Below are 25,411 nucleotides of genomic sequence, written 5' to 3'. Positions count from 1 at the left end.
TGGTTTATTGGGAGAATTTTGGGAAAGTGTAGCTCATCTATAAAAAAGACGTCATACAGAACACAAGTGTGACCCATTCTTGACTAGATCTAGAGCTCGAATATTTGGGATCTTCACCAGATCAGATAAAAGGAAGCCATCAAAGAAAATCAGAAGTATGCTGCTAGATTTGTAACTATTAGTTTGATCAAAACACACGCTTTATAGAGTTGCTTTGTGAACTTAAATGTGGATCCATGATGGAAAGGTAATGTTGCTTTCCTAAAACACTATTGAGAAAACTTAGAGAACCAGCAATTGCAGTTGACTGTAGAATGATTCTGCTGCCACCTATGTATATTTTGCATAAGGACCATAAACAACAGATACAAGAAATTAGGCCTCATATTGAGACATATAGATAGTCACTTTTCCCTTGCTTCATTTGTGACTGAAACAGGCTAGGAAACGACTAGTAACGGTACAAGATAACCTTCACCATGCACTACATGGTGGTTTGGGGAGTTTGTATGTAGATATACACTCCTGGAAATTGAAATAAGAACACCGTGAATTCATTGTCCCAGGAAGGGGAAACTTTATTGACACATTCCTGGGGTCAGATACATCACATGATCACACTGACAGAGCCACAGGCACATAGACACAGGGAACAAAGCATGCACAATGTCGGCACTAGTACAGTGTATATCCACCTTTCGCAGCAATGCAGGCTGCTATTCTCCCATGGAGACGATCGTAGAGATGCTGGATGTAGTCCTGTGGAACGGCTTGCCATGCCATTTCCACCTGGCGCCTCAGTTGGACCAGCGTTCATGCTGGACGTGCAGTCCGCGTAAGACGATGCTTCATCCAGTCCCAAACATGCTCAATGGGGGACAGATCCGGAGATCTTGCTGACCAGGCTAGTTGACTTACACCTTCTAGAGCACGTTGGGTGGCACGGGATACATGCGGACATGCATTGTCCTGTTGGAACAGCAAGTTCCCTTGCCGGTCTAGGAATGGTAGAACGATGGGTTCGATGACGGTTTGGATGTACCGTGCACTATTCAGTGTCCCCTCGACGATCACCAGAGGTGTACGGCCAGTGTAGGAGATCGCTCCCCACACCATGATGCCAGGTGTTGGCCCTGTGTGCCTTGGTCGTATGCAGTCCTGATTGTGGCGCTCACCTGCATGGCGCCAAACACGCATACGACCATCATTGGCACCAAGGCAGAAGCGACTCTCATCGCTGAAGACGACACGTCTCCATTCGTCCCTCCATTCATGCCTGTCGCGACACCACTGGAGGCGGGCTGCACGATGTTGGGGCGTGAGCGGAAGACGGCCTAACGGTGTGCGGGACCGTAGCCCAGCTTCATGGAGACGGTTACGAATGGTCCTCGCCGATACCCCAGGAGCAACAGTGTCCCTAATTTGCTGAGAAGTGGCGGTGCGGTCCCCTACGGCAATGCGTAGGATCCTACGGTCTTGGCGTGCATCCGTGCGTCGCTGCGGCCCGGTCCCAGGTCGACGGGCACGTGCACCTTCCGCCGACCCCAGGCGACAACATCGATGTGATGTGGAGACCTCACGCCCCATGTGTTGAGCAATTTGGCGGTATGTCCACCCAGCCTCCCGCATGCCCACTATACACCCTCGCTCAAAGTCCGTCAACTGCACATACGGTTCACGTCCACGCTGTCGCGGCATGCTACCAGTGTTAAAGACTGCGATGGAGCTCCGTATGCCACGGCAAACTGGCTGACACTGATGGCGGCGGTGCGCAAATGCTGCGCAGCTAGCGCCATTCGACGGCCAACACCGCGGTTCCTGGTGTGTCCGCTGTGCTGTGCGTGTGATCATTGCTTGTACAGCCCTCTCGCAGTGTCCGGAGCAAGTATGGTGGGTCTGACACACCGGTGTCAATGTGTTCTTTTTTCCATTTCCAGGAGTGTAGATATACTACTACTACTACTACTACTACTACTGAGATTAGGAAGTAGCCAAAAGAATTCCATCAGTATTGTGCTAGAAGGATGAATAGGCAAATGTTCTTCTTTTGGAAATGTATGACATTACATATCATGTACTTCCTTATGCCAACTTTCATCTGAATTGTTCATTTCTTCCAGTGTGATTTTCTGATTGTCACTGATTTAACCACCATCATTGTCCATATTGTTTAATTGTTTCATGTTGTGAAACATATCTAAAAGCTCTGTCTTACAGTACATCACTTTGCCTTGTTTCTGCATTGTTGAGAGTCATTCCATCTTCCTGTGATCTCATAATCACTGTCTTCTGCTATGCTGGTGGTCAATAAAACTGCAATACCATGAAGAAAGGAGGAAAGAAGAGTAGATTTTTTTAGTGCCCTGTTGACAGCACCATCATTGGAGACAGACTCAAACGCAGATTAGGAATGTAGGGGAAGGAAATTGGCTGTGGCCATTGCAAAGGAACCACCTTGACATTTGCCTGGATTGAGGTATGGCAATGAAAGGAAGCACAAATATGAACTGCTGGATGGGATCTGAACCACCATCCTCCTGAATGTGAATCCAGTGTGCTAAGCACTGTGTCACCTCAACACCATGAAGGCAACACACAATAAATGCCAACATGTAACGAAGTGTACTACATGACAGGATATACGAATTATTAGCATTTTATGTCATAAAATAGGCTGGAGTAAAACTACCTGCATTTGGCATGTAAGGAAAAACAGATTGTGAGGTAACATTCATCATTAGTATACACACACAGCATTTTGTTTAATGGTAAATGACATCAGTGGTTATGTAAGATGATAACCCCTGCTTCACACAGCTGGTAATTTGGACAGAAGGTGTTACATATCTGACATGTTAATGCCATGTCACATCTTTGAGGTCTCCATTCTATTACCTTTCAACAAGAGAATGGAAGACTGCATGTTGCTAGTACTGTCCTAATGTATCTTGATGCAGAGGGTGTTCAATAGTAGTCATGGCTGGCAAGTTCTCTGGGTTGCTCAACCATTGTTAAAATATTGTCATGGGTTGCACAGAGAGGGGCACACCAGCACACACCAACCTCTATGACTGAGCAACTCTGCCATAGTACTAAAGCATTATGTAATGACATTCCCATATCTATCAACCAACCTCAGTTCAACTCGATGTCCGGCCACGTTAGAGCTTCGTTGCTGCCAGGAAAGGCAGCTCTATGTACTAAGTTTTGGATCCTTTACACCCCTCAGTTACCTACAAATTTAACTGTATGTTCTTCTTACTATACTGTATATGCACGATAAGTAAAATTTTGTTTATCTGCTATCTTTCTTGGTATTGAAATTTTAACACTCTGTCCGACACTGTTTATGTGTGAGGGAAATGCATATGATGAACCATTGGGCACACAGAACAACCTCTCAAAAGATGGCAGAGGGCCGCTCCATCAGCCACCACAAGTGTTGTACTCAGGACAGATAATTTTTAAGAACTAAAGGCTAGATAACAGTCCTGGCACTAGTGCCATAGCACTTGTTCATCCTTCCATGTATTCCCATTGAAAACTGATACTAAGGTGAAAGACAATATCTTACCATTACCATCTGGTGTGGCAATAACTAACACAAATGTAACTACATGGTTCCAGAGACCTTATCAAGTCTCAGTCATCTATGATGGACACATGCAGACTGAAGCAATGAATGAAAATATGTACCAATGCTAGGAATCGAACCCAGGTGTCCTGCTGACTAGGCAAATGAACTAATCATTGCACCATCCTGACACAGTGGCATTGTACAACTGCATGGACTACTCTAGCACATGTACATCCTCTGTCCAAATTCCCATTCACACCTGAGCCAGGTTGGTATTCCCCCTAAACTTGAACAGCAAGTGGGCTGTGGTGTGAATGTGAATTTGGACTGAGGAGAAAGGTATGCTAGAATAGTCTGTGCACTTGTGAAAAGCTACTGTGCCAGGTAGCATAAAGGTTAGCGCATCTGCCTAGTGGGAAATAGGCCCAGGTCCGAATCCTGGCTTTAATAAAAATTCTAATTTGTTCCTTCACACTGCATACAGACTTCTTAACACAAGTGTGTTCATTTTACCTTCCTGTTTTGCTGAATCTTGGATATTTTTTGCCAAATCTACTCAACATACAGCCATGGCTACTGTACAAAATACACCTGCCGAAACTAATAGTTGCAGGCACAGTCAGTGGTCTCATATTGACATGTCATGCATGTTGTGTATTTATATGTTGTCCCACTTCTTGTTAGTGTGCACAGAGTCATCATGGTGCTGTGTTTCTCCATGGTCTCACAGACCCTTTAACTCATGCCATAATTGTATGTAGAGAACATCAACAATACTACAGTGCTCAATGACAAGAAGGAAGGGTTCTCTTAGTACTGAATTTGTATGAAGCTGTATTCTACAGGGATCATAAAACACATTAATGCCTTCCACATGCGTATCATGATATGAATATGATGGTGAAATCAGAAAAATTTGAGCTTCTCAAGAGGCTTATTAAAAACCATTTTTCCTAAGCACCACTTGTAGAGGGAATCATTGGGATTCTAAGTGACAGGGGATCTCAAAAGGAACACATGTACTTGCAATCACATTATAGAAATTCCTTATTAAAGATTAAAAAGCAGTTATATATTTCTGGACGCAGTACTGCTGTACCTCCCCCCTGCCCCCCCCCCCCCCCCCCAAAAAAAAAAAGCAGGCACATGAAACTTGTCAGTATTTTTGTTTATTTTTCACTATTTACAATTATGCTGGTGTATACAGTTATTTTAGAGATGCCTTCTCCAGCTGTAGGGAAAATGTCAGACATAAACATTGCTTTGTATAAGATAATGTATCAATTCTGCCTTAGTTACAGCTCACGCATATCTAGTCTGGCTGAGCACTAAAAGATTAAAGCAAAATAAATCATCATAACAAATTTACTTTTATATTTGGCACATCAACTTAGTTACTGTGATATGATATCACTGGTCATTTCAATATGTATATTTACTCCTTAATGAAATTTGTCCTAAATAATATATCTCTTTTTCCAACAAACAGTTCAGTTCATACATACAATACCAGCAACAAAAATGATCTGCAGAAGGACTTAAAAGCACTTACTTTAGTTCAAAAGGGGATCCACTACTTAGGAACACTCATCTTCAATAATTTGCCAGCAAACATAAAAAATTTAGTTAGAAATAAAGATCAGTTTAAAAGGAGCCTGAAAGACTTACTAGTGGCCAACTCCTTCTATTCCATTGACGAATTTTTTTATAGAAACAAATGATGTGTTGTATATATTACTATTAGCATAGTTATTTCAGCTTTTTTTTTTAAAAAAAAAAAAAAAAGATGGCATGTTCCACATCTACGAGGATCTCCTCAACAAGGATCTATGGGGAAAAAAAACTAATCTAATCTAATCCTTCATTTTTTTAATCAGAGACCAAAACTTGTTTCCAGTTGTTTTCAAGTAACAATCATACAACACTGTGAAAGTAACCATGAAAGGATAATATCATACATTAAGTTACAGAATCACTTATGTACTTGGCAACTGATTTGTCATTTGATGTCAGCTGACGCTGGATGTCACACTATGAGGTCGAGTCTCAATATCAGGAGATGATGCTGCCATGTCTTCATCCGCATCAGTCAGATGATTTTCATTTCTAGGTTTAGGCTCTTTCTCTGAAATAATTTTCATAACATTAACTATACAGAAGAAATTCTGAATGGATTTAAAACAAACAACTTTCTTGGGAAGGGCAACCACAGCACAGAGGCATTGTGAATGACAATAACAACCATTCAAATTATGATAAAAATTATAACAATTAAAAAGTCAAGAATGATGAGTAGTTTCCAAAAGCTGCACAGCTGTATGAAGATGCTGTATTTGCAACTATTGGTTTCATGACAGTATAGACACTTCTTCAGGTTTATTTGTCAAGAATACAAACTTCTGAAAAAAAAAGATTATAAGATACTTTATTGTCACATTAACATATTTTTATACAATAATTTGATTGAGAACATTGGTGACTCGTCTTTAAACTAAGTTGTTACAGTATTTTATATACTACAGGAAATACGTAGTACATACATTGCTTATTATAATAAAAATACAACATTATATTTTAAATCTTTTCATAACTCATCGAATCATTACCATAGACTTCACACACCTATATGAAGTATGGATGTACTGAATGGAAAACAAACTGCCATTCAAACTATAATTCTATATATAAACATGAATATACAGTGAACGTGTATACTTTGTATCTATATGGCTTCAAATGTATACCATTTGTACTTGTATCCTTACTTCCTATTCCTATTTATAGATTCTTCTAATCTATAACATTGGCTTTTTATTCATTTAGAAATTATTTGAGACTATAATAACATTTGCATTTTAGGTATGTGCCACTGATCTCCAATGTGGATTCCCCAAATATTGACCTTATCATCTTATAACTGTTATAAAGTACACATGGTATACAATTTTCTCTAAATCTGTTACTTTGTGCAGTATCCTCACTGCATAAACTAAACTCTTTAATCTCTTCAGTAAACTGTCCACCTGTCCACATGGTCGGTCTATTGCAAGTTTTTATTTAAAGTTATCTCATGAAGTTTGACAGAATCGACTGTGGTCAGTTCTTTACCTGAATGTTCTATTTGTGATATACATTCAGTAGTTTGTTTGCTCCTGAAGTGTATGATTTGCGTTTTTTCAAGATTTAATTTCATAGCATTATTTTTTATCCATTGTTCAAGTTCTTTGTAGAGTTTGTTTCTTGGTCCATACTAATTCTTCAGTGTTTTTGCAGCAGACTACAGCAGTTGAGTCATCTGCATAAAGTATTGTATCTGTATTTACTTTGCTAGGCATGTCATTTATGTGTATAAGAACAGAAGTGGTCCTAATATCGAGCCCTGGGTCACGCCTGCTTGTATTTCCTTCCAGCTAGACCAAGTTTTCTCTCCCTTTTGATGTATCACCACCCTCTGGTGTCTGTTTTTGAGATAAGATGAAAACCATCTTATAGATTTTCCACAGAAGCCATAGGTAGCCAATTTTTGGAGCAGTAGCTTATGGTTTACTGTGTCAAACGCCTTTGAGAGGTCCCAAAAAATACCAGATACACTTTGTTTGTTGTCGAGGCATTTATGTACTTTAGAGATTAGTTCATTTACAGCTTGTAAAGTGTTTTGTCCCTTCCTAAACCAATACTGGTTATTGAGAATAATATTACTTTTTTATTGTACTTTTCTAATTGATTACATACTGTTAGTTCAACTATTTTAAAGAAATCTGGGAGTATAGACACTGAGCGGAAATTTACTAAATCATCTTGTTTTCCCTTTTTGTAGAGTGGACAAACTTCAGCATATTTCAGTCTGCCTGGAAAGCAGCCCTCATCAAATGATTGGTTTACTATTTTACAGAATTGAGGTGCAATGCTGGCACTTTCTGCCTTTATGATATTTGTTGGAATTTCATCCCAGCCCACAGACTTAAGATTTTTTAGGGATTGTGTGATGTTAGCTACTTCCTGACATGATACTGCAGTAAATTTAAACTCTCTTGATTCCTACAGTACTGCATCAGGTCTTATTTGTGGAAACAAGAAGTTATGGATTTTGTTTGTGGTTGTGAAGTACCGTACTTACTCGAATCTAAGCCACACTTTTTCCGGTTTTTGTAATCCAAAAACCGCCTGCGCATTAGAATCGAGCGCAAAGTAAGTGGAAGTTTTGAAAAATGTTGGTAGGTGCCGCCACAACAAACTTCTGCCTTCGAATATATGTAGCGCTGCACAGGCATGCTTTGCAGGCACAAAGATAAATACTGGCGCCAAAACCTCCGCGCCAGTAAATAATTTTTTTTAAAAAAAAGAGACGGAAGACGAGCTTTCTTCTCCGCCCCGAGTTTCAGCCACTGCATTTTATACATTATCCAACGAAGTAAATACAAATTCCGCATTGTTCAACTTCGAATGTAGCAGAATTTCAATGTACTACGAAAATCCGACTGGCAAGACTGGGATGTTTGTCAATATGGCCAACTCTCCGTTCTGAATTTTTTCCTATCTGTGAGAAGAGATGGTTGCTAATAGGAACTTTTATGAATTGCGAATCACATGCAGTATTCTCTGCGCCATAAGAATAATACGAATATAAAAATTTTACCATGTATTCTTCCATGTTTGCTGCTATCTCATTTAAATCCTGTCTGCCTAATAAACTACGAAACTAGGGTGAGACAACAGCAAACGCGGAAGAATATACAAATCATGTTATGTTTATATTCGTATTATTCTTATGCCTAATAGTGATACAGTCGGAAATGAAGCACGGCAATTGACTAGATTTTTAAATGTAAGATGACTCTAATTTCTGTGCAGAATGTAATGTACTAAAGAGGCGTCTCCAAAGATTTTCAAACGGAGAAAAATTTTCGCTAAACTCTCGTGGAGAACGTCTTCCGTCAAAAGCACTCTACTATTTGGTTCTTGTTTATCATTATCAAAGAAAGCAGCAGTGTAATAACCAACAAATAGCTGTCTCTTGCCATTGTTTTGCTAATGAGACGATTCCTCTCTCCTTTTTTTTTTTTATCGTAAGCGGCGGTAGCGCACACAAAAGCGAGCCATGCCGCGAGAGGGGACATGCTGTAAACTCTCATTATCAGAATGCGACAAACAATTCTTGACACAGTACAGTAATGCATTTTCCGCTTAGAGTGACGTAAACACCAATAACACAGAGAACGGCACCTACCTGATCAAAGCAAAATAAGCAATCAATTCAAACCGGACGAAGCACGAGAAAAAGGAAAGGTACCCGTATGAATATGGACGGAGCGCGTGACGCATAGCAATGGCTACCTAGTAAAGCTTATCTGCTAAGCTTACGACTCGAACCTTTGTTTCGATTTGGAGGTGCGGTGTAAAACTTTTCTCTCCCCTTGAATTTCGAGTCTCAAATTTCAGGTGCGGCTCAGATTCGGGAATTTTTTTTTCTTGTATTCGAGTCTCATTTTTCAGGTGCGGCTTAGATTCGAGTGCGGCTTAGATTCGAGTAAATACGGTACTTATTAAATTCTTCACAGATGTGCCGAGTGTTAGTAACAGTATTCCCACTAATTGCTAGTCTGTACTTAAAATGTTTTGTTTCTTCAGTACCTGTTTCTTTGTTGTTAACCTGCCATACTGCTTGTAATTTATTTGAGGCATTAGCTATATATTTACTATTTGCCATTTGTTTTGCTTGTGTAACTACCCGATCAAATATTTTTTGTATTTGATTTTGTACCTAATAAATTCAGCATCATGGTTGGTTTTCGCTTCCTTATGCATTTCCGTATTTCTAATACCTTTCTAATACCTTCCGCAATCCTTGCCTTACTTTAATTGTATTTATCAAGTGTTCATACGGGGGGAGGGGGGGGGAAGCATTCATTCGTTGAAAATGTTCTTGAATTCAGATATTAAAGTGTTGTAATTATTTTTACTGAACACTGGTTACTGAAGGTCCAGTGGGTTTCCTTTAATTTCAAGATAAATGTGTTTATATTTGGCTGGCTGGAATTTCTGACTACCTCTGCTGTGGGCCTATATGTTTTGTCTATGTATGGCAATGACATAAAAAGTGCTGAGTGATCAGATATTCCTAATTCTAATATATGTTTTTCTGTATTACCATAATTTTTGCTGCACACTATATTATCAATGCTTGTGGCAGAATGGCTGTTACCCTGGTGTACTTAGTAAAATTTAATGTTAAGCCATTTGTAGCCAACAAATCATTCAGGGTGGTAACAAATCTGTTTTCGTCTCTTATATCTATATTAAACTCAAAACAAATTACAACCTACTTAGCAGAGTTTCGAATTTCTCTAGAAATCCCCTACTAGCCCAATATTCCGGGACATGACATATTCTTATGATTAGAAACCGTATTCAGACAGCTCAATGCAACAGGTTTCGAATACCTGTTCCTCATTTAAACAATCAAAAGTTGTTTTGGCTTCAAAGTTTTGTGTCTGTTTAACTAATATACATGGTCCCCCATACCCCTTTTTTTTGCAAAAACTCGATGCTAACTTGTATCCTGAGAGCGAATTTAGTAGCTTAACATTGTCCCATTTAAGCCCATGTTCATTAAAACATTTAATTTTTTACAGAGTTTATTTGCCCTAAGAGTATTTCTTAGTTAAATAGTTTGTTCATCATTTCTCCCGACACACCACCTATATTTAAGCGCATTATGAAGCTATTTTTACTTACTAAAGAACTTACAGTATTTATTAAACTGTCGGCAAAGTTTACACCTATGTGAGTCTTTACTGCTAATTTACGGTCCCTCGCTTTGTTAGTTCTTTCGGACCTAATTTGATAGTATTGGCCCGCTGTATTAGTTCCTCGTGAAGGAGCTTCCATTGCAATAACAGGTCTGTTTTCGTTATCATGAGACCTCTGTTCAAGTACACCGTTAATGCTTGCAGCTAATCTGTTCCTTCCATGTTTGTTGTGATGCGTTCCATGAAGTGTAAAACAGTTTCTTTCATAAGTATCAATATCTATGAGCTTTACATTTACAAATTTGGCACAAAAACTTTTTAACTTTTAATTCGTTTATCGAATTTCTTTGTTAACACACGACCAGTCCGGAAGATCATACCTTTGTGGGAGTGTTTTTACAATTACGTTTGTGAAATGCAGGAACTACAGCACTGTGATCAACTCCTTAACAAAAGCCGTGGCTTCATTTCTGTTAACATTGTTTTCACCTCCTATTATCACCACACTGTATTTTTTTGTGAGTTCTGAGCAATCTTCGTTAACACTTTTAACCACATTGTCAAAACTGGCACCATACTTTACAATGCCTGAGACTTGAACATCGTTATATACACTGTTTGTTAAGAGTTCCCGCATGTTTCAGCCGTGACTGTCACCGAATGTTTTCACTTTCTTCTTCTGTTGTATCTTCTTTGTAGAATCATTTTTACGCAACGCTGAGAAGACTTCTTTCAATGTTTCTTTATGTCCATAATCAAGAAATCATCTTCTCTTATTGAGAAGGAGTCTGGTTTGTTTACACCTGGTTCCTTGTATTGAAGATGTACCTCAGCACCACATATACACTTATTCTTCAGAGTAGCGTATTAGTTGTTTAGAGTAACTAAATCACTTTGAAGTATTGTGATTTTTTCGTCTTTTTCCTTGATGGTGTTTCTAAATTTGTTTTCCACAGCATCAGTAACACATGTGAAACAAGTCCATATGTAGTCATCGTTTACAAATTTTATGCTTAACTTAATTTAGCGCACTTCTCGTGGAACCAGCAGTGACAGCCTTTACACCGAATACTTTTAATCACTGTTTTGTCGCACATGTTACAATTGTTAACACCTTTATAGTCAAATTTAGTGGAGCCTTCCTCATTTACTGTTCGGCGCCATCTTTCTGTGAGGTGCTCACAATGGTTACATTTGCATAAGGTAGATGGACGACATGGAGTCCCAGCTCTCAGGAAGTTGACCATTGTAAGAGTCAAACCCCACAGGTGGGTTGTCATAACAACTAAAACATGCTTGTCAATGTGTACAAAGAATTACTCTTAAATTAGTCAGGCCTAGAAAAAAGTGGAGGAAAATTCTAATAATGAATGGGAATAAAATGTCTAAAAATTAGCTAATGTCTAGTGAAAGTACTATAAGTAATGGCAAATACCACCCAAAAAAATAATACTCTAGTATAAAACGGAAATGTCAAGAATAGAAGAAATTTGAAAAATAGCTTACAGGATAACACCCCAAAGGATACATTATAAGATCCAGTAGACACTAGCTGCATAAAATCGGTATTTATAAAACTTTAACTCCCATATTACATGCATACTTCTGCCTTATTGCTAACAGGTGAATGTGGTGCAAGCAGCCTGTGGAGGCAAGCAATACACTGAATGGCAGAAAGAACCATGTCCTTTAGCCTTCCAGTGTATTGCTACCCTCCACAGGCTTCTTGCACTACAATGGCCTATTAGCAAGGTGGCAAAAGTACGCACATCACATGATGATGTGACTTACCAAACAAAAGCGCTGGCAGGTCGATAAACACACAAACAAACACAAGCATACACACAAAATTCGAGCTTTCGCAACTGGCGGTTGCTTCGTCAGGAAAGAGGGAGGGAGAGGGAAAGATGAAAGGATGTGGGTTTTAAGGGAGAGGGTAAGGAGTCATTACAATCTCGGGAGCAGAAAGACTTACCTTAGGGGGAAAAAAGGACAGGTATACACTCACACACACACATATCCATCCGCACAGACACAGACAAAAGCAGACATTTGTAAAAAATATTTTGAAAAGTTATGCTGTTACATCTTCAGGACAGGAAATCGTATCCTGGAGAAACTTAACATATGGCAAGAACAAAAAATGAAGCAAAATTTGTAAAAAGTAGCTCTGGGAGATTAGTATTATGGTAGTAAGAGTACACCTGACAGTTAAAAAAATGTAAAAAAATTATTATATTCATATCATATATTACATTCATATCATTTTTCCCTCAATTATATATACAAAAAAAAAAATATTTTGAACAGTTATGCTGTTACATCTACAGGACAGGAAATCGTATCCTGGAGAAAATTTACATATGGTAAGAACAAAAACTGAAGCAAAATTTGTAAAAAGGAGCTCTGGAAGATCAGTATTATGGTAGTAAGAGTACATCTGACAGTTAAAAATATATATAAAAAATTTAAAAATGTTGTTAATAACATTGATTTTCTGTATGATCTGCAATTAGAAATTATTGTTGTCTGTTTAACAATATTTTAAAATAAAACCTAGAATTTTGGTTTTTTAAAACAACTCCAGACTTAATATAAAATGTTTATTAGAGGAAGAAGCACAATAGTTGATTATTACCTGAAACAGATATACAATGTTGATCATTGAAGGGAGTATGATGTTCTGAATTGGTCAAATTTTCAAATGATTTTTGTATTTTTGGAGTACATTTTTCAGTTGGTGAAGTTAAAAGTTTGGCAATACCTGTAAAATGTAGACATTTTCCCTTCTGTAAAAGAAATAAGTAAGAAAATTATCAGTATGATACAATAACTCAGTAAGACACAACAGTTTAGTAAATAAAAACATTAAGACTCCAAAAGTACAATTATTACCATGACAAGTTTCCTATTGTCGATGTAATAAAGTATATGTAATAAAATTCACGTGCACGTGAGATACACTTGGATTTGAAGACCAGAAAATAATGTAATAGATAGACTTTATTCTGAGAAGTGGAAACAGCATAAGTATTTATCAGTGTGGCATGAAGCACAGGAATGCAAACCTGTTAAAACACGCAAATAAGTAGAGCTGTAGGATGAACGCACATCCCTGCGTTGTACACATTCTTAACTCCTTGTAGCATAATGATGAAGTTCCCAAATGTTGAATTGTTGCCCCGTGATGTATTTTCTGCATATATTTCATAACCTTGTATTTTTGCTGCACTATTGATGAGAGCTGCCAAACACTCTTACTGCATGGATCCATAAACTAAATGGTTTTAGACCATATCTACATTATGCCAGAAGATTACACCATGGGACTATACTGAGTGAAACAATGTAAATTATATATGCAATCCCATCTGCAGGTCAACACTATGGGTGAAAATTGAAAAGCAGGCAGAACTGAACTGTCTGGTTAAAGTAAGTAAGTTATGGTGCTACCTAAGTTTTTTTGTTTATATAGATGCCAAAGAACTTCATACATTGAGTATCAGCCAATGTGTGCCCATCCATCTCCACTTATGGTAAACTATTTAGTTGTTTACTGTGATCAAGTCATAAGCTTGTTCCATTATACTGGCTGTGTCTGGTATTGATGTGTTTGGATCCTCTATCACCATATTTGTGTCATCAGCAAGAAACAAAAGTTTTAAAGTGTTCTACTATGACACAGGTAAACCACTTTTTTCGTCACTCCAAAGTTAGTCTTATTCGTATCACATCAAATGTTAATGTGACACTATGTTTTCTATTGATAATTTGAGCAAGGGGCAATTAAGTGTTATATTTTATTATATGTTTATACAACAAAATTGGATTCTTATTGTGATGCTGCTTATTATCATCAGTTGTTCTTTGTTTATCATAAAATTTTACCACAATTTGACGTGTCTACTGTACCTGAATCAAATTATTTACATTATATATGAAATTACTTCTCAAGAGAAACCTTTATGTAAAACAAACTGTGTTTTAAACAAAATCTAGGATCATGTCTCATTTTCATTTACTTATGTGACTTTAACTTGTGTAGCAGCCGGAGAACAATAATTCCTACTGAAACTGACAGATCATTCTTCAGGTTTTGCTTAGCTTGTCAACATTTTTAGTGGTATGGGCTTACGTGCCGTCAGTTTCTTACTTCTTTTTTTATATTTTGAATAATCTCTTCTGTCTCATGTTGGTACACATACTGTCTTATTAATATTCTTAGTTATCCTTGGTCATTTGTTCAAACATTCACATTTTGTTAAGGATGAATTAATATTCTTTTAAAATATCAGTTTTTCTCATACACTTTTTTATTCTAGATTATTACAGTTTAAAATGATCGACAAGATTTCTTACTGCAGTAATTATCTGTTACATAGTGATAGCTACTGTAAGTATTGACTGAATTTTAGAGTTCACTTCCCTCTTTGTTTCTACAACAGCATACACAGTTTGAGAATTTACTTTGTTGATGGCTACTAGTTTTATATTTTTCTTTTCTGTCTTATATCTTTGGTTTCATTATTTAAAATTGGTTTTTCTGTGGATGTGATGCAGGAGTAAAAAAAGTTTTCAAACGCAGGCTCATGACTCAACCTAAATGTGTGCATCTCATTTCTGATATTCTATTCTTTTTAGCATTTTCATACATTTAATGCTGTTGGATATCTGTTTTCTGCAAGTCATCAACCAGCTGCAGAACCATTCTTCCATTTCTACAAGGCGACAAGATAATTCATTCTCTCTCTCTCTCTCTCTCTCTCTCTCTCTCTCTCTCTCTCTCTCTCTCTCTCTCTCTTTGGTAGGAAACTCTATCACATTATCTTTGACAATGACTCCTATATTTATTGTTGTAGTCTCTCAGAAACAAAGCACTGCATTTATTGAATTTTGTTGTGATTGGCTGTGAGCAAATATTGAGTTTTATGGAAACTCATAATTTTCAACACCCTGTAACAACAGCAAATGGCAACGGCCTTGCCACAGTGGATACACTGGTTCCTGTAAGATCACTGAAGTTAAGCACTGTCGGGTGTGACCGGCACTTGGATGGTTGACCATTCAGGCCACCATGTGCTGTTGCCATTTTTCGGGGTGCACTCAGCCTCGTGATGCCAATTGAGGAGCTACTCTACATCTACATCCATACTCCGCAAGCCACCTGACGGTGTGTGGTGGAGGATACCCTGAGTACCTCTATCGGTTCTCCCTTCTATTCCAGTCTCATATTGTTCGTGGAAAGAAGGATTGTTGGTATGCATCTGTGTGGGCTCTAATCTCTCTGATTTTATCCTCATGGTCTCTTCGCGAGATATACATAGGAGGGAGCAATATACTGCTTGCCTCTTCGGTGAAGGTATGTTCTCGAAACTTTAATAAAAGCCCATACCGAGCTACTGAGCTTCTCTCCTGCAGAGTCTTCCACTGGAGTTAATCTATCATCTCCGTGATGCTTTCGCGATTACTAAATGATCCTGTAATGAAGTGCGCTGCTCTCCATTGGATCTTCTCTCTCTCTTCTATCAACCCTATCTGAAACAAATCCCACACTGCTGAGCAGTATTCAAGCAGTGGGCAAACAAGCGTACTGTAACCTACTTCCTTTGTTTTCGGATTGCATTTCCTTAGGATTCTTCCAATGAATCTCAGTCTGGCATCTGCTTTACCGACAATCAACTTTATATGATCATTCCATTTTAAATCACTCCTAATGCGTACTCCCAGATAATTTATACAATTAACTGCTTCCAGTTGCTGACCTGCTATTTTGTAGCTAAATGGTAAGGGATCTATCTTTCTATGTATTCACAGCACATTACACTTGTCTACATTGAGATTAAATTGCCATTCCCTGTACCATGCGTCAATTTGCTGCAGATCCTCCAGCATTTCAGTACAATTTTCCATTGTTACAACCTCTCAATACACCACAGCATCATCTGCAAAAAGCCTCAGTGAACTTCCGATGTCATCCACCAGGTCATTTATGTATATTGTGAATAGCAACGGTCCTATGACACTCCCCTGCGGTACACCTAAAATCACTCTTACTTCGGAAGACTTCTCTCCATTGAGAATGACATGCTGCATTCTGTTATCTACGAACTCCTCAATCCAATCACACAATGGGTCTGACAGTCCGTATGCTCTTACTTTGTTCATTAATCGACTGTGGGGAACTGTATCAAACGCCTTGCGGAAGTCAAGAAACACAGCATCTACCTGGGAACCCGTGTCTATGGCCCTCTGAGTCTCGCGGACGAATAGCACGAGCTGGGTTTCACATGACCGTCTTTTTCAAAACCCATGCTGGTTCCTACAGAGTAGATTTCTAGTCTCCAGAAAAGTCATTATACTCGAACATAATACGTGTTCCAAAATTCTACAACTGATTGATGTTAGAGATATAGGTCTATAGTTCTGCACATCTGTTCGACGTCTCTTCTTGAAAACGGGGATGACTTGTGATCTTTTCCAATCCTTTGGAACACTACGCTCTTCTAGAGACCTACGTGTTCCAAAATTCTACAACTGATTGATGTTAGAGATATAGGTCTATAGTTCTGCACATCTGTTCGAAGTCTCTTCTTGAAAATGGGGATGACCTGTGCACTTTTCCAATCCTTTAGGATGCTATACTCTTCTAGAGACCTACGGTACACCGCTGCAAGAAGGGGGGCAAGTTCCTTCGCATACTCTGTGTAAAATCGAACTGGTATCCCATCAGGTCCAGCGGCCTTTCCTCTTTTGAGCGACTTTAATTGTTCCTCTAGCCCTCTGTCGTCTATTTTGATATCTACCATTTTGTCATTTGTGCGACAATCTAGAGAAGGAACTACAATGCAGTCTTCCTCTGTGAAACAACTTTGGAAAACTGTGATGCTTTCTATGTAGGAATGACCAGCAACAAACTGTCCATTCGCATGAATAAACACAGGCAGACAGTGTTTGTTGGTAATGAGGATCACCCTGTGGCTAAACATGGCTTGGTGCACGTCCAACACATCTTGGCACAGTGTTACACCATCCGGGTTATCTTCCCACTAACACCAACCTGTCACAACTCCAGAGATGGGAACTTGTCCTTCAGTATATCCTCTCTTCTCGATATCCGCCAGGCTTCAACCTCCGTTAGTTTCAAGTTGCCGCCGCTCTTACTTCACCTGTCTTTCAAAAACTTCTTTTGCCTCTTTACTTCCGCCTCGACTGACATCTCAGCCCAAACTCTTTGTCTTTACAAATGTCTGCTTCTGTCTGTGTATGTGCGGATGGACATGTATGTGTGTGCGAGTTTATACCTATCCTTTTTTCCCCCTAAGGTAAGAGTTTCCGCTCCCGGGATTGGAATGACACCTTACCGTCTCCCTTAAAACCCACATCCTTTCATCTTTCCCTCTCCTTCCCTCATTCCTGACGAAGCAACCGCTGGTTGTGAATGCTCGAATTTTGTGTGTATGTTTGTGTGTCTATAGACCTGCCAGCACTTTTGTTTGGTAAGTCACATCATCTTTGTTTTTAGATATATTTTTCCCACATGGAATGTTTCCCTCTATTATATATATATATATATATATATATATATATATATATATATATATATATATATATATATATATATTAAAAACAAAGATTCCAAGACTTACCAAGTGGGAAAGCGCCGGCAGACAGGCACATGAACAAAAACACACAAACACACACACAGAATTACGAGCTTTCGCAACTGGCAGTTGCTTCGTCAGGAAAGAGGGAAGGAGAGGGAAAAATGAAAGGATGTGGGTTTTAAGGGAGAGGGTAAGGAGTCATTCCAATCCCGGGAGCGGAAAGACTTCCCTTAGGGGAAAAAAAAGGACAGGTGTACACTCGCACACACACACACACACACACACACACACACACACACACACACACACACACATATCCATCCGCACATACACAGACACAAGCAGACATATTTAAAGGCAAAGAGTAAGGGCAGAGATGTCAGTCGAGGCGGAAGTACAGAGGCAAAGAAGTTGTTGAAAGACAGGTGAGGTATGAGCGGCGGCAACTTGAAATTAGCGGAGGTAGAGGCCTGGCGGATATCGAGAAGAGAGGATATACTGAAGGGCGAGTTCCCATCTCCGGAGTTCGGATAGGTTGGTGTTGGTGGGAAGTATCCAGATAACTCGGACGGTGTAGCACTGTGCCAAGATGTGCTGGCCGTGCACCAAGGCATGTTTAGCCACAGGGTGATCCTCATTACCAACAAACACTGTCTGCCTGTGTCCATTCATGCGAATGGACAGTTTGTTGCTGGTCATTCCCACATAGAAAGCGTCACAGTGTAGGCAGGTCAGTTGGTAAATCACGTGGGTGCTTTCACATGTGGCTCTCCCTTTGATCGTGTACACCTTCCGGGTTACAGGACTGGAGTAGGTGGTGGTGGGAGGGTGCATAGGACAGGTTTTACACCGGGGGCGGTTGCAAGGGTAGGAGCCAGAGGGTAGGGAAGGTGGTTTGGGGATTTCATAGGGATGAACCAAGAGCTTATATATATATAAATAAAATAGAAAGAAACTTCCACATGGGAAAAATATATTAAAAACAAAGATTCCAAGACTTACCAAGCGGGAAAGCACCGGCAGACAGGCACATGAACAAAACACACAAACACACACACAGAATTGCTAGCTTTCGCAATCGATGGTTGCTTCTTCAGGAAGGAGAGGGAAAGACGAAAGGATGTAGGTTTTAAGGGAGAGGGTAAGGAGTCATTCCAATCCCGGGAGCGGAAAGACTTCCCTTAGAGGAAAAAAAAGGACAGATGTACACTCGCACGCACACACACACACATATATATATAAAACAGAGATTCCAAAACTTACCAAGCAGGAAAGTGCTGGTAGATAGGCACAATGAATAAAACACACAAACACACACACAGAATTTCTAGTTTTCACAACCGACGATTGCTTCTTCAGGAAAGAGGGAAGTAGAGGGAAAGACGAAAGGATGTGGGTTTTAAGGGAGAGGGTAAGGAGTCATTCCAATCCTGGGAGTGGAAAGACTTACCTTAGGGGGGAAAAAGGACAGGTGTACACTCGCACACACACACATATCCATCCACACATACACAGACACAAGCAGACATATTTAAAGGCAAAGAGTTCGGGCAGAGATGTGAGTCGAGGCGGAAGTACAGAGGCAAAGAAGTTGTTGAAAGACAGGTGTGGTATGAGTGGCAGCAACTTGAAATTAGCAGAGGTTGAGGCCTGACGGATATCGAGAAGAGAGGATATACTGAAGGGCGAGTTCCCATCTCCGGAGTTCAGATAGGTTGGTGTTGGTGGGAAGTATCCAGATAACCCGGACAGTGTAACACTGTGCCAAGATGTGGTGGCCGTGCACCAAGGCATGTTTAGCCACAGGGTGATCCTCATTACCAACAAACACTGTCTGCCTGTGTCCATTCATGCGAAAGGACAGTTTGTTGCTGGTCATTCCCACATAGAAAGCCTCATAGTGTAGGCAGGTCAGTTGGTAAATCTTGTGGGTGCTTTCACACGTGGCTCTTCCTTTGTTGTGTACGCCTTTCGGGTTACAGGACTGGAGTAGGTGGTGGTGGGAGGGTGCATAGGACAGGTTTTACACCGGGGGCGGTTACAAGGGTATGAGCCAGAGGGTAGGGAAGGTGGTTTTGGGATTTCATAGGGATGAACCAAAAGGTTACGAAGGTTAGGTGGACAGCGGAAAGACACTCTTGGTGGAGTGGGGAGGATTTCATGAAGGATTGATCTCATTTCGGGGCAGGATTTTAGGAAGTCGTATCCCTGTTGGAGAGCCACATTCAGAGTTTGATCCAGTCCCAGGAAGTATCCTGTCACAAATGGGGCACTTTTAGGGTTCTTCTGTGAGAGGTTCTGGGTTTGAGGGGATGAGGAAGTGGCTCTGGTTATTTGCTTCTGTATCAGGTCGGTAGGGTAGTTGCGGGATGCGAAAGCTGTTTTCTGGTTGTTGGTGTAATGGTATAGGGATTCAGGACTGGAGCAGATTTGTTTGCCACGAAGGCCTAGGCTGTAGGGAAGGGACCATTTGATATGAAATGGGTGGCAGCTGTCATAATGGAGGTACTGTTGCTTGTTGGTGGGTTTGATGTAGAGGGATGTGTGAATCTGGCCATTGGACAGATGGAGGTCAACGTCAAGGAAAGTGGCATGGGATTTGGAGTAGGACCAGGTGAATCTGATGGAACCAAAGGAGTTGAGGTTGGAGAGGAAATTCAGGAGTTCTTCTTCACTGTGAGTCCAGATCATGAAGATGTCATCAATAAATCTGTACCAAACTTTGGGTTGGCAGGCCTGGGTAACCAAGAAGGCTTCCTCTAAGCGACCCATAAATAGGTTGGCATACGAGGGGGCCATCCTGGTACCCATGCTGTTCCCTTTAATTGTTGGTATGTCTGGCCTTCAAAAGTGAAGAAGTTGTGGGTCAGGATGAAGCTGGCTATGGTGATGAGGAAAGAGGTTTTAGGTAGGGTGGCAGGTGATCGGCGTGAAAGGAAGTGCTCCATTGCAGTGAGGCCCTGGGCGTGCGGGATATTTGTGTATAGGGAAGTGGCATCAATGGTTACAAGGATGGTTTCCGAGGGTAACAGATTGGGTAAGGATTCCAGGCATTCGAGAAAGTGGTTGGTGTCTTTGATGAAGGATGGGAGACAGCATGTAATGGGTTGAAGGTGTTGATCTACGTAGGCAGAGATATGTTCTATGAGGGCTTGGTAACCAGCTACAATGGGGCGGCCGGGATGTTTGGGTTTGTGAATTTTAGGAAGTTGGTAGAAGGTAGGAGTGCGAGGTGTCGGTGGGGTCAGGAGTTTGATGGATTCAGGTGAAAGGTTTTGTAGGATTGGTCAGCTTTCAGAACACGGATAGCCTGGGCTTCGGCTGTGGTGATGTTGGGAGTAGGATTAAGGTTTTCAAAGAAAGATTGAGAGACAAGGCTGGAAGTGAGAAATTCCTGGAAGGTTTGGAGAGGGTGATTTTGATGAAGAGGAGGTGTGTCCCGCTGTGATGGAGGACAGAACTGTTCCAGGCAGGGTTCAATTTGGATAGTGTCTTGGGGAGTTGGATCATTAGGAGTGGGATCAGGATTATTTTTCTTCTTGGCAAAGTGATATTTCCAGCAGAGGGTACGAGTGAAAGACAGTAAATCTTTGACAAGGGCAGTTTGGTTGAACCTGGGAGTGGGGCTGAAGGTGAGGTCTTTGGATAGGACAGAGCTTTCGGATTGGGAGAGAGGTTGGAAGGAAAGGTTAACTACTGAATTGGGGTGTTGTGGTTCCTGATTGTGTTGACTAGAATTTTGAGGTGTTGGGGGGAGTGGAGCTGGAAGTAGGAGATTGAGTAGATGGGAGAGACTGGGTCTGTGTGCAATGAGAGGAGGTTGAGGTTTGTTGGAAAGGTTGTGGAGGGTGAGTGAGTTGCCTTTCTGGAGGTGGGAAACCAGGAGATTGGATAGTTTTTTGAGGTGGAGGGTGGCATGCTGTTCTAATTTGCGGTTGGCCTGTAGGAGGATGCTATGAACAGCTGGTGTGGATGTGAGAGAGGAAAGATTGAGGACTTTGATTTGGGATAGGAGTTGATGGGTGTGTTCATTGGCCAAGTCGATGTATAGGTGAAGGATTAGGCGGGTGAGGGCTATGGATTGTGCAGTTTGGAACTGGTATAAGGACTGATGGAAAGAAGGATTGCAGCCAGAGATGGGAACTTTAAGTGTGCGGCCTTTGGGGGTAATGCCAAATATCATACAAGCCTGAGTAAATAAAATATGGGAGCGTAATCTGGCTAGGGTGAAGGCATATTTGCGGAGGGAATGTAAATAAAATTTAATGGGGTCGTCGTAGGGATGTTGTGAGGTTGAAATCCAGAACCTCTCACAGAAGAACCCTAAAAGTGCCCCACTTGTGACAGGATACTTCCCGGGACTGGATCAGACTCTGAATGTGGCTCTCCAGCAGGGATTGACTTCCTAAAATCCTGCCCCGAAATGAGATCCATCCTTCATGCAATCCTCCCCACTTCACCAAGAGTGTCTTTCCGCCGTCCACCTAACCTTCGTAACCTCTTGGTTCATCCCTATGAAATCCCCAAACCACCTTCCCTACCCTCTGGCTCCTACCCTTATAACCGTCCCTGGTGTAAAACCTGTCCTATGCACCCTCCCACCACCACCTACTCCAGTCCTGTAACCCGGAAGTTGTATACGATCAAAGGAAGAGCTACGTGTGAAAGCACCCACGTGATTTACCAACTGACCTGCCTACACTGTGACGCTTTCTATGTGGGAATGACCAGCAACAAACTGTCCATTCGCATGAATGGACACAGGCAGACAGTGTTTGTTGGTAATGAGGATCACCCTGTGGCTAAACATGCCTTGGTGCACGGCCAGCACATCTTGGCACAGTGTTACACCGCCCGGGTTATCTGGATATTTCCCACCAACACCAACCTATCTGAACTCAGGAGATGGGAACTCGCCCTTCAGTATATCTTCTCTTCTCGATATCCGCCATGCCTCAATCTCCGCTAATTTCAAGTTGCCGCCGCTCATACCTCACCTGTCTTTCAACAACTTCTTTGCCTCTGTACTTCCGCCTCGACTCACATCTCTGCCCGAACTCTTTGCCTTTACAAATGTCTGCTTGTGTCTGTGTATGTGCGGATGGACATGTGTGTGTGTGCGAATGTACACCTGTCCTTTTTTCCCCCTAAGGTAAGTCTTTCCGCTCCCGGGATTGGAATAACTCCTTACCCTCTCCCTTAAAACTCAAATCCTTTCGTCTTTCCCTCTCCTTCCCTCTTTCCTGAAGAAGCAACCGTCGGTTGTGAAAGCTAGAAATTCTGTGTGTGTGTTTGTGTGTTTTATTTATTGTGCCTATCTACCGGTGCTTTCCCACTTTTTAAGTCTTGGAATCTTTGTTTTTAGTATATATATATATATATAAACTTCCACATGGGAAAAATATATTAAAAACAAAGATTCCAAGACTTACCAAGCGGGAAAACCCACATCCTTTCATCTTTCCTTCTCCTTCCCTCTTTCCTGACGAAGCCACCACTGGTTGCGAAAGCTCAAAATTTTGTGTGTGTGTTTTTCTCTTTTTTTATTGTACCTTTCTACCGGCGCTTTCCCGCTTGGTAAGTCTTGGAATCTTTGTTTACTGAATTTGAGAAATTCAGTATTTATTGACCTTTGAAAAAATACTCCTCATTTGAGTAGGAATTCTTGAATCTGTCTAGATGGTTCTTGACAATAACATATTTTACCCCATGGATAGTTTTGGCAGTGTGTTTTCTTTTGTGCAGGAATTTTATCCAGTAATGTTTACTTTCTGTGAGTTCCATTTTTGCCACACAAGTTGCCTTTTCCTCAAAACCATATCACATTTGCAGGTCCATGATGTACGTTTTTGTTGTGTTGTTAATGAGTCTATTTTGTAAGTTAGTTTTGTTTAATGCTTCTTGTCACTGCTTGGAATTTCATGGCTCTCCGGACTTGAGCTTCTTGGTGACTCCTTTACTAGACCCTATCTTTTCCATGCTGACTCACTGATTTGTTTATATTGGGACTTCCTAGTGATCTTTGGAAGTACCTTGACCGTGATCTTTGAGAGATAGTAACATGTGACACAATTTGCACTTTTCAGAACATTGGCATCCTGACCTACAAGTATCACTGTGCTTTGTTTGTATTATTATTTCTTTCTTATCTCAGACGTTATGTCTGGTCAAAAGAAGAAAGTGACGCGGACCATGATCAAGCGTGACTTCCTTTTTACTGTACGGTGTATGTTATATTGCATTTAGGAACTTTTGGGTAATTGAACATGTATCAATGATTACGGATTTCTGTAGTTGTATATATAATTTTGGATGTAGCTGTATTGCATTGATGTACTGGTGGATATTGTGTGGTATGTCTCCTGTAGTTGATAGTATAATTGGTATAATGTCTACTTTATCCTGATGCCACATATCCTCGACTTCCTCAGACAGTTGGATGTATTTTTCAATTTTTTCTCCTGTTTTCTTTTGTATATTTGTTGTATTGGGTATGGATAATTCGATTAGTTGTGTTAATTTCTTCTTCTTGTTGGTGAGTATGATGTCAGGTTTGTTATGTGGTGTTGTTTTATCTGTTATAATGGTTCTGTTCCAGTATTATTATTATTATTATTATTATTATTATTATTATTATTATACTCTGCACTAAATAAAACCCTCTACTCCTGCAATATGTGCTTTGGTCCCAGATGTTAGCCACTCTGTCTCTTAGTGTTCATTGCAGAAGAAATGATTCACAATGTTTTAGAAATATTTTTAGAAAAGGATTAATTTTCTTATTTTGGTAAATCACCTCACCTTTTTCATCCTGCAACTTATCTCTGATTAGAGCAACTGTATCAGTATTTTTGAGTATATAAAATTGTTCCTTTCCCCTTTTGAATTAAAGTAAATTGTTGGGGACATTTTGTTGCTACCATTTTACAATCACGGTCAGGTAACTAATTTATTCTGCAGCTTATACCTATTTTATGAAAGACAGTTGATTTAGAAATAAATTATCAATCTCTGTTGTACAATTTACCTCTATTTTTGCTGGGAATATTACCATACAATCAAATCAAAGCTGGACAACAGTATCATATTTCTAAATGCCTTTCATCAGTGCTACCCAACATTAAATCAACACAGAAATCTTTGCATATAATGACTTTCTACTAATTTTTCCATCAACAATATTAGGAAAAGGATAAGATTGCTACTCACTGTAAAGATAATCCACTGAGTTGCAGACAAGCACAACAACAGAACTGTGACACATTATAGCTTTCTGCCAAAGCTTTCTTCAGCAAAGAAAACACACATACATTCACGCAAACAAGCCCATCTTACACTCAAGGCCAAAAGCTATAATGTGTTTCCAACAGTCATTTTGTTGTGCCTGGTTGCAGCTCAACGGGTCATCTTTATGGGGTGTAGCAATGTTATCCTTTTTCTAATATTGTCAGTAATTTGTTCAAAAGACTTTATAGTCAGAG

General features: G+C 40.2%; 1 protein-coding gene across 3 annotated transcripts in view; it reads right to left on the bottom strand.

Moving 5' to 3' along the window:
- Positions 1–4,730: 4,730 nt before the first annotated feature.
- Positions 4,731–25,411, bottom strand: part of LOC126354448 (uncharacterized) — a 184,170-nt gene continuing 163,489 nt past the window's right edge. For 2 of the 3 annotated variants that reach the window (XM_050004137.1, XM_050004138.1), the window contains exons 12-13: positions 12,965–13,115; positions 4,731–5,702 (exon numbers count right to left, since the gene is read on the bottom strand). In XM_050004137.1, coding sequence (XP_049860094.1) covers positions 5,587–5,702; positions 12,965–13,115 — 267 coding nt within the window. In that variant the 3' untranslated portion in view covers positions 4,731–5,586. The remainder of the gene's footprint in view (positions 5,703–12,964; positions 13,116–25,411) is intronic. The other variant, XM_050004139.1, reaches the window with a different exon arrangement.

Source organism: Schistocerca gregaria, chromosome 3 (genome assembly GCF_023897955.1).
Source record: "Schistocerca gregaria isolate iqSchGreg1 chromosome 3, iqSchGreg1.2, whole genome shotgun sequence".
In the NCBI taxonomy this organism is placed as follows: Eukaryota; Metazoa; Arthropoda; class Insecta; order Orthoptera; family Acrididae; genus Schistocerca; species Schistocerca gregaria.
Note: the sequence above shows the minus strand (reverse complement) of the source record. Positions and strands in the feature narration are given on the sequence as shown.